Raw genomic sequence first — 10840 nt, forward strand, 5'->3', positions numbered from 1 at the left:
ATAGGTTCTATCATCATAGGGAGTTTTAACTTTGTCTTCCCTTAACGGAATGGGATCACACTCTATGTCAAATTCCGTTGAATTCGAATCATCAGGAGTTTTCATCCAAAATGGGAGAGTAAATATTCATGTGGCTAACCCATTCATGACCTTGTTAAGAGGTTTATTAGTCCCTCTTCGACCAAGCCTCATTTGTACAACATTATCATTGGGTGTTGACATGGATCACATTGATCATGCAAAGTCCCAAGAAAGTTTTTTTGTTGATCCCTTTTCCCTTGTACATTTATTTTCTCCTTTGACCTGTTGGTCGTCCCTTCAATTGCGCATCCATACAAGAAATATTCTTTTTCACCTTTGATACAAAAAGAGTAGGTGCACATTTGATGTCGAAAATAGGCGCCTCTTGCTCTATAAAAAGAGGAGAAGAGGGGTTATTTTCAGTCACTCATTTTGGATTTTGAGAGTGCACCATTTCTAAGTTTCGGGTTTTAAGAGTGTTTTTTCTTCTTCTTCTTCTTCTTCTTAATATTCTTCAAGTATCATTGTGTGTCTTCTTTGTTACTTCTTGAGTGGTTTAGGTTTTGGAGCTCTTGTTCATATTATTCTTCTTGGTCTTAGGGTTTGGTTCATTGTGAGAGCTAGAATGGAGTTGAACCACTTCTCCACATTTTTTTATTCTGGTAAGGTGAGGGTGAGAGAAAAGACTTAAAATTGCCGTTTTTGTTATAACCATCGTATTCATGGTGTTGTATTTGGTGAACCCTAATTTATAAAGAGCTTTCTTGTATAATCGATTGTATTTGTTCTTAATCAAGTGAATGTTGTGTTAATAGGGTGTAATTAATGCCAATCTCGTGTTTATTGTTCAAAGTGCCACTGTACAATCCATTGAAAAACAATAATGCATCCTCAATAGAAATCAACTTCATTCAATGTTGTGGTCCAATTATTGTGTTATATTGTTAACTACTAATTTGTCCTGTGTTAGTGCATAAAGGTAATGCTTAATTGTTGCATAACCTCTTATTTCAAGCAACTTAACATCTTCAAATCATGCATTGACAATGGATCTAAACTTTCCTAAACTTCATCAAGCATTAACTTCATTCAAAATTGTGATCAAATCGTACTCTTTATTCAAAGTCAATAAGCATCCAGAATAAAACTCAATTTCATTCAACATTGTGGTCCCAACTCTTGCATTTTATTGAAAAACACTAGTAGATCTAGCAATGGGCGCGATTCGGTTTCGGTTTGGTTCGGTTTCAAGGCAAAGTAACCAAACCGAACTGTTTATATAAAACAAAAACCAAACCAAACCGTTTATGAACTCTCATGTATTTAAACGAAACGATTTAAACCCAAACCAAACAAACCGTTTAAGGGAAAGTTGAAACCAAACCGAACCATTTAATAAAAAATTTAAGTCAAACTAATTAAACATTTAAATAAACAAATATACATTAAATTAAATAAGCATTTAAGTTAAATTTATTAAATCAATAAAAGAAACTTTGATTGAACCATTAAATTGAATAAACATTTAAGTTAAATTAATTAAATCATTAATTAAACCGTTAAATTAAAAAACTATTTACGTAATAAAAAAAAGTTAACCATAAACCTTTAAAGCAAACCTATAAACCCAAGTTTTAGAACCGAACTGAAATCAAACCGTTTATAAAAAAATCAAACCATTAATTTTTTTTGGGAACCAATACACCGTTAAACCATGTTAACAACTTGGTTTGGTTTGAGCCGAAACCATGCCCATTGCTAAATAGATCCACCATGCATCTCAACTTCAATCAACAATCAACAACGTTGTCCAATTCCAATATTAAGTGAAAATCACAAATACATCCACAATAGATATCAACTTTCCTCGAGCACTTCGATGAACAATGTGGTCCCAATTCCTATGCTTTATTGAAAATCACAAATACATCCATCATATAAATCTCAACTATGATAAAGGGGATGGTGATATATTCCTATGCTTTATTCAAAATTCCTATGATGTGAAAATGAAACGAATATCAAAGAAGCACAAGCATAGTAGAGATGGACAAAACTAAGGTGACAAAACTGGAAGGGAAGAAGAGGGGGAAGGTGGAGCTTGGCGATGGTGAGGAATTGATGGAGGAGGAGCTCGGAGGGGTGTTCGGAGTAGTGGTCGAGGAGGAATTCGAGGACAACGTTGTCACCGACACTTTCATGCCGCTAGTACAATGGCCCGAAATCGAGCAAATGTAGTACGTGGTGCCGGGTGTCGTTAATGGAATGGTGACGGGGTTGCTCGTGTAGGGCGAGGATGACGAAGTGCATGCATCATACTCGGGGGCGGTAGTAGTGACCACATCATGGTTACCCGTCCAAGTGAACACTACACCAATAACATTGGTAACAATTAAGCAATGATGTGAAGCAAGATAAAAAACATGGGATGGAAGTAAGTTAGAAAGATAGAAGGAAAATTGAAGAGGTCTTATCAATACATAATACATATATGTATATAGTGGCGTACAATACACATTAACATGCATGCATGCAATACATAACTCTACATACGTACAATACATACTACTACATAGTGAACATAGTTAGGGGTACCCACCTAGGTTGTCGCCCACGTAGAAAGTGTTGGCAGAAGCCCAAGTGTCATAATCCACGCCCAGATCCCATCGATTGGTTGAGCCCCCCACCGTGTGATCGGTGGCTCCCACCATTACTGCTCCTGTTGATCCCCCACCTCCATTACAATCGAACTTGGAATCGCTGCTCCATAGAGTCAAGAGCAAGAAGGAAGAGTAACAGTAGAAGAAGAAGAGACACCTGTTGCTCTTGTTCGTCGTGGCGTACGCCCCAGCACTGCCTCTTCCCTGCCTTATCCCTGATTCCATCATTCTCTTCGCCACCACCATGACCACTTCCCTGTAACAGTTTTTTTCCCCCTCTTAAAACAGCTTTGTGGATGGATATCACTCGCGCTAATCTCTCTCTCTCTCTCTCTCTCTCTCTCGTTATATATATATATACATACATATTACATGTAGAGATAGGGAAATCTTCTTCTCTCCTGACCATTCAATGACACGCCGACAGACAGAAGTACATAAAGCATATATGTATTCTTCTTCTTCACTCCTTTGACCCTTCAACAGAATGGAGAGAGGGAGAATGTGCGTGTGTGTGTGTGACCCTTCAACATAAGAGAGAGAGAGAGAGAGAGAGAGAGAGAGAGAGAGAGAGAGAGTGTGTGTGTGTGTGTGTGTGTGTGTCTGTGCGCGTGCGCGCGTGGGTGTGGATTTACTCCTTAATAGGCGATTCGGTAGAATAGAAACTCGTGCAGACTTTGATGTGCTTATGTCACATGTGTATGTGTATTAGAGAGAGAGAGAGAGAGTGTGTGTGTGTGTGTGTGTGTGTTTACTCCTTCGCGACAGGAGTATGGAAACTAGAACACAATTTGATGCACGTAAGTATCCACTTTGGGGGTCCCAACAGAAGGAAAAGGAAGTCACAAGTCCAAGGATCCTTTATACTGAATTAGCGAGTATATGTCCCTCCATTTTGTTTTTGGGGCCTAGATAGGCAAACACATGTCAAGTGTCCTTAGACTTGATGAACACTTTGTGGGTTTGTTTTGCACAAGATTTCTTTTGCTTGAGAAACCTCATTACTCGGGTACCCAACTCACCAATCAAACATTTCACTAAATACCTCATATTTATTTAAACTAAATTATATTTGCTCCATGTGAATGAATGGTGAGTCTAGATCATCGTGGAAGGGTTTCTCTCTACAACTACCCTTTTTACTCGAAACCACAGTATGACCTCCGAGTACCATTAACACCTCTTTTCTAACTCAACAAGCTATCTAAAGGCCTCCAATGCGCTACATGAGAGTCTATCCAATGATAAAACTCTCACCCTCTTGATATAAAACCCTCTAGACAAGGGCTTCCACCACACGGGTTCCCAATTTATCACAAGCTTTGCTCTATTAATTATGGCATGTGGTATTGAGGCCTTCTTGCGTACACATGCAACACCATAAATATTTGTGATCTCTCATTTTTTGCCTATGAAACAACCAAGAGTATTTATTGCTTATGGAACAAATGCTTGTGTTATTTATGCATAAATCAGGCTTGGGTGACCAATGCATTGAAAACCCACCCTTTTGTACGAGGATTATAGAAAATTGTCAAACGATATCTCCTCTCTAGTATAGCAAAGCATCTGTTGAAGACCATAGAGTACAAAAGTAGAGAGTGCTTGTTTAAAGTTTCTCTTCCTTCCTTTCTTTTAATTAGATAATCTTGGAGGTAAGTTGTTAGTCTACCAACAATATCTCAACTTTCACACCTTTCTATTACACCTTAATTTCAAATAGTTGCCACTATGGAATGTGGGGGGTTGATTACATGCTTTTCTTATGTCATCACAACATGGGCAGTGGGTCATGTTGAATCATTTGTAGGCAAGATAAACACTCCATCAAAGAAAGAATTCCGCCTTGCACCAAGAAACAAAATTGCAACATTAATACTCCCTTAAACTTCCAATGTAGATACATATACTCTAACTCAAGTCCTACCACAAATACATCAACATTACGCATATCCTAATTATGATGCAATCCCCTATCTTTGATAAAGAGGAAAATGATCTATTTCTGTTATCTTGGGTTGAGTTGTGTAAATTATACAAATACTCATTGGTTTAGAATGAAATAACATAAAACTTGCCAAAATTTGAAAATTGTTACCCCATTTGACAATTAATGAGACAATTTATCAAACAATGAGTATCATCTTCCATTTCCATAGTACAAAAGAAATAATTGTTTATTGCTAGTCCACTTATCTATCTTTAGAGGTACAATTAGAGATAAAAGCCAACCAATACTATCGAAACGAAGACTTTTGCAAAAAGTGGCAATTTAGAAATATGTATAAAGAGTTACAACCATTCATAATCAAAGTTAAAGTTATCTACCTTCCATTTTAGTTGAACATTAGATTACTGAAGACCTTCGCTAGATATGACAATTTAGAATCTCAACTAGGTTTCAAGATTTGCCACCACTCTAATCAAAGGTTTCCATTCTAGTTCAACCTTAGATTAATGAATATGTTTACCAAAAGTGGTAATTTAGAGTGTCAATTATGTTTCAAGATTTGCCATCATTAATATTCAAAGTTATGCACATTTCATTCGTGTTCAACCTTAGATGATAGTGTATTAGCTCTAGGTGTTCTCACATAATCTCACCGAGTACATTCTTATATTTGCGTGATTAGGGTTTGACAAAATAACACTTAACATTAGAGAGAGAGAGAGAGAGAGAGAGAGAGAGCTTAGATTACAAGGAGAGAAAACTAAATATTGAAGAAGCAAAGGTCACATAGCACAAAAGTGAATTTTATAGCTTGTTTACAAAGAGATTGTCCCCTTTCACATTGGGGCAGCCATTAAGCCTAAACCTCCAAGACCAACTTTGTTGTGTTCCGCTTTTCTTGGTTCCAAGCTTGCTCTTTACTACCAATGTCGATATCTTCGTAGGTCATACTAGGTAATACAAGTACTTAAAAGAAATAGTTATTGAAGAGACTCAATGGAGCAATGGTTATAATCAACTATGATAGTCATGTGTTTTCTTGGGCCTATGGCGATCACTTGATTTGTGAATCAACACATACTACATATGTTTAGCCCACTCCTTAAGATAATCCTCCACAATATTCCCATTTAAAAGGTGAGAAATCAGGCAATCGTATGGGTTGGATGAATGAGATGCTCATTTTGTAGCCCTATGTGATCAATGAACCTACCTAGCTACAAATGGAAAATAACTCGCTATCATGAATGAAGTGACAAAACGAAGCCACAATCATGGGTCAGGTCATTGACATATCCAGGGTTGCCTAAGGATCTCATATGACCTTTGTGTCATCATGCACAACACTCTCCTATTTGCTTCAAGACCTGTTATGCCATCAAGAAACAAACCTAATTCTGTATTTAAGTGGTTATACATCATAGACATGACTATCAGTTCTCAAAATTGAGATTATTTCTTTCTAACCTTACAAGTTTGTTGATACCAACAGCAAAAATCATGAACAAGAACTAATGAGAAAGACAAAGCACCGAGAGAATGCACAAGCTGAACTTCAACTGAATTTTAAGCTCATCATGTCAACATTCAATGAAAAACATGAATGACAGTTAATGGTAATGTTTACCATGAACAAGAACTAATGAGAAAGACAGCACAGAAGAATGCACAAGCTGAACTTCAACTGAATTAAGCTCATCATGTCAACATTCAATGAAAAGCACGAATGACAGATAATAGTAATGTTTACTAGAAAGAATGTTGTTATCTAATGTCACAAGAATAAATACTTAAATCAGTTAAGACTGTATAAAATTAATTAGTTAAGAACCTTTGCTGATTACATATGTTACAGTATTGTACATTGTTAGAAATTCATTGTACTCCAAATAATAAGGTTAACAAACTCCAATGTATTCATCATAGAAGAAACACCCTTGACGAATTCCCAGTAGCACACAAATGATCAAAGTATTCCAGCTACTTGTAGGTAGTATTAGCTCACCGTAGGTGACTCCCCTGGAACTAATTCTGGCTCCACACCCACAAATTGGCCATAGTAAGCAGTTACTGCTTTCAGTTTCCCACCCAAGAAAATTCTTTCTACTTCACAAACACAGGGCGGTGTTGATGTTCTTGAGAGTTCTGCAAGCTGTTTCAGGCCTACATTGCGTGGCAAAAACAATATCACATTCGGTGCTACTGCTCGAGCAGCTTTGAATAAGGATGTCCCAGCTCTTGGCTGTAGCATGGTCTCAATATCATAAACCTTGACGTTCAGATACTCTGGTCCACCCCATGGAGGTGAGAGAAAAATAATATCTGAATGCAGTGAGGAGGAAACAGTAAAGAAATCACCTAAAATGAAGTCAATACGATTTGCAACACCATAAACCGTTGCATTATGCTGTGCATACTCAATCCTTCTTGGATCATTATCAATGGCAATCACATGATGACCAGCAAGGGCAAACTGAATGGCGTTACCACCTACACCTGTAAATCCATCTACAATAACGCCTTTGTCGCATCTTGCTGCTTGATACTTTGCAATTGCTTCGGGCGTTACTGAAAACCATCCCTCTTCATCAAGTTTCACACCAGCGTCAAATTTGGAGAAAAGTTGGTAGCGTTGAACCCAATACTTCAATATTGTAGGTTTATGCTCACCCATATATACTCTACACTGATTTTCTAATCGCATCTGCAAATCGTATGCTTGCTTCTGGCGCCTTGACATCTTTTCATGTTTAGTATCACCCATACTCTTAATTACTACAGATTCAATCATCTCATCGATAATATTTGAAACCATGCTCTCTTTATTGTGCTCACTCATATCAACTTTATACTGATTTTGCAATCTCAACTGTGACTCATAAATCTTCTTCTGGCGCCTTGACATCTTTTTATGTTTAGTCTCCCTTATATTCTTACTTGCTATGACGAACTCGATCATCTCATCAATAATATTTGAAACCACAATCTCTTTATCGTTATTCTGATCACAACATTCTGAAATTACTTGTGAGACTGAACTGTCTTCTGTTGTCATTTCAAAAGAGTAATTACCAAACCCCTCAGGCGGTTCCCAAGTTGTCTCCAAGGTTTCTGTGTTATAAAAATAGTACCTGCTATAGTATCCATCCCAATAAGGTATCCATGGAAACAATGGGCTCACTTCTCTTTCAGCAGAGGCTTCGTAGGACAGAATAATAGGTTCTTCACATGTCATGTCATGTGTCAAACTCACTTCCTTGTCAGCAGCATCTTCTTGTAGTGGATTAATATGGACCTCGGGTACCACTCCAAGGTTTGAAACCAGAGATCCCCCACCCGCCAATGAAGAATTTGATTTGATGCTCCCTTCATTCGCTCCTTCAGTGGAAATAGTAATTTTACTCTGACTTAAGGCTAAGTTACTCTGGTTATCGCTTCCCAAACTTTGAACAGCCGTTAGCCTGACATTAGAATTTGATATCACTTCTACATTATTTGAAACTATAGTTCCAATTACAGCTTCACCAATGGACACATGTTCCTGTTCATCAGAAGGTTGATTGGCATCCATATGTGTAACAGTTGAATCTAGTTCTATATCTACATTATCTAAAAATGTTGCTGCAGCCACAATTTCACCAACATCCTTACGAGTTGGGCTTTCTGAAAGTTCAACACCATCCACAAGTATGATAGTGGAATTTGCTCCTACAGTTAGATGATGTGAAACAGTGGCTTTGCCATTTCTAGCAAGAGAAACTGTGGAATCCTCACCTGTGGTCCTTTCTTCACTGATAATGGTGTTGAAGACCTCGGCTCCTTCTTGGATCCTTAACAGACCATCTACTAGAATACATGAACTTGGTTCTCTATCTACGTGATGTAAATTTGCCATCATTCCTTCTCCGAATGTATCAAGACTTGGGCCTTCAGTATTATCTAGAGCTCTGATAGTGGAATATGGTCCTATCGTTGCATTTGGTAAAACAGTATCCTCACCAAATCTAGCAATAGAAACCATTGTTCCTTCACTAGTGATCATTTCCTCGTCAGTAATGGGTCCTTCTACATCTACATCCTCAATGATAGGCTCAAGATCCGAGTTTTCTGACTTTTCATCTAGGTCCAGACGTATCACAGTAGAATTTGGTCCGACCACTACATTCAGTGAAACAGAGGCCTCATCAAATCTAGTAACAGAAGCCATGGATCCTTCATCTGTGATCATTTCCTCAACCGTAACTCCATTCAAAACTTTATCTCTTTCGCAGACCTTTAAAAGACCATCAAGTAGTAAACTAGAATCTGTTTCTAGTTCTACATCATGTAGAGCTGTGGCATCGTCATATCTACCAACAGAGACCATGGAAGCTTCATACGTGGGCACTTCCTCATCATTTAGGTCATTACAAACCCTAGCACAATCTTGGATATTTATGAGACCATCGACCATATAACTTCTCCCGTCTACGGATGCAACTGGAGCAATAAACGACTCGACTTTGAGTTCATCCGAAGCATCGTCGCATAGAGCAGCATAAGCAGTCCGTAACTTTGCCTTAGCTCTCCGTTTCTTCGCATTCTCTCTTCCATGTGAGTTCGTAGTGGAGAAAGACGTGGGAAGCCCAGCCTCAGACATCTGAAGCGACGAATCTTCATCGCAAAGAGATGATAGAGAGATTTGAACAGGATGAGACTTGCAAGTAAGAAGCGAGGCGAGGTCGGAGGCAGGGGAAGCATAGCCTGTGAGATGAACGTCTCTGACGCAGAGAAGAGGGTAGTCGATGGAAGCTTCCATCTACCCGCTTCTTCTTCTTCCTTTTCTTCTTCTTCTTCTTCTTCTTCTGTGTTTCCATGTATTATTAATTGATGGAGTTTGGAGCCTAGTTTCGTAATTTCCGAATACCTTGCTTCTATCTTACTCTCACCAGAGTTGCCTTCATAGTACATACCTTCAATCAAAAGCTACGCCTTTTTGTTGGTTGGTTTTTTAACCATCATTTCAAAGAGCCACCTAGAGGAGGGGGGGCATCAAGAATGCCTTAAACCCCGTCCTTCCCATGGAAGCTTGCAGTTTCATTGAGAACACATCTTGCGGACAGACACAATAGTTATTCTTCGTGCATCGACCAATCAACGTTGTTTCTGTTCCTTGTAGCTATTTCACCCAGTTTTGGCTCAAACGGAACAGTTAAACCATTGTTTAACGGTTTATTGGCTCCAATATAATTATATGATTTGGTTCGGTTCAATTATTATGAATCCGTTTGGTTTTAGTTCGGTTTAGTTCTAAAACTCGGGTTTATAGGTTTGAGTGGTTTAGTTTAATGGTTTATTGGTTTTTGGTTAATTTTTTTAATTTTTTAAATGGTTTATTAATTAAGGCTTTTTGTTTATTGATTTAGTTCATTTAACTTAAATGCTTATTTAATTTCATGTATTTTTGTTTATTTAATGTTTTAATTACTTTGATTTAAATGGTTAGGTTTAAATTTTCTATCAAATGGTTCTGTTTGGTTTCAACTTTTTTCCCTAAACAGTTTGGTTCACATTTTCCTTAAATGGTTTACATCCATCAATGAAGATTTTGATTTGATGCTCCATGTATTAATAATTGATGGGGTTTGGAGCCTAGTTTCGTAATTTCCGAAAACCTTGGTTCTATCTTACTCACTAATTGCCTTCATAACTTCAATCAAAAGTTAAGCCTTTTGTTGTTTTTCTAACCATCATTAGCAATGGGCATGATTTCGGCTCGAACCGAACCAAACCATGAAGCCATGGTTTAACGAATTATTGGTTCTAAAAAAAATTAATAATTTGGATTTTTTATAAACGGTTCGGTTTGGTTCTAAAACTCGGGTTTATAGTTGTATAGGTTTGGTTTAAAGGTTTTTGTTTAACTTTTTGTTTACCTTAATAGTTTATTAATTTAATGGTTTAATGAATGGTTTTTTATTAATTTAGTAAATTTAACTTAAATGCTTATTTAATTTAATGTATTTTTGTTTATTTAGATGTTTAAATGGTTCGGTCTGGTTTCAACTTTCCCCTGAATGGTTTGGTTTGGTTTTTGTTTTATATAAACGGTTCAGTTTCAGTTTCTTTGCATTGAAACCAAACTGAACCGAAACTGAACCCTGTCCATTGCTAACCATCATTTCACAAAGCCACCTAGAGGAGGGGGAGCATCAAGGATGCCTTAAAC

At 37.5% G+C, this 10840-nt stretch overlaps 2 protein-coding genes across 2 annotated transcripts; both read right to left on the reverse strand.

Annotated features, from left to right (window-relative positions):
* Positions 1–1910: 1910 nt before the first annotated feature.
* On the reverse strand, positions 1911–3019 carry LOC147863693 (early nodulin-like protein 6). The gene is made up of 2 exons (XM_087319939.1): positions 2621–3019; positions 1911–2389 (listed from the first exon to the last, which is right to left on the reverse strand). The coding sequence occupies exons 1-2, from the start codon at positions 2925–2927 to the stop codon at positions 2043–2045; spliced, it is 654 nt and encodes a 217-aa protein (XP_087176065.1). The 5' UTR covers positions 2928–3019; the 3' UTR covers positions 1911–2042.
* Positions 3020–6292: 3273 nt separating this feature from the next.
* Positions 6293–9432, reverse strand: LOC147863694 (uncharacterized). The gene has a single exon (XM_087319413.1). It carries the CDS (start codon positions 9428–9430, stop codon positions 6629–6631), a length of 2802 nt encoding a protein of 933 aa, XP_087175539.1. The 5' UTR covers positions 9431–9432; the 3' UTR covers positions 6293–6628.
* Positions 9433–10840: the final 1408 nt, after the last annotated feature.

This window comes from Azolla caroliniana, unplaced genomic scaffold (genome assembly GCF_043228905.1).
Source record: "Azolla caroliniana isolate FFs.n. ecotype wild unplaced genomic scaffold, voAzoCaro1.0.p SCAF_5, whole genome shotgun sequence".
NCBI classification, from domain to species: Eukaryota; Viridiplantae; Streptophyta; class Polypodiopsida; order Salviniales; family Salviniaceae; genus Azolla; species Azolla caroliniana.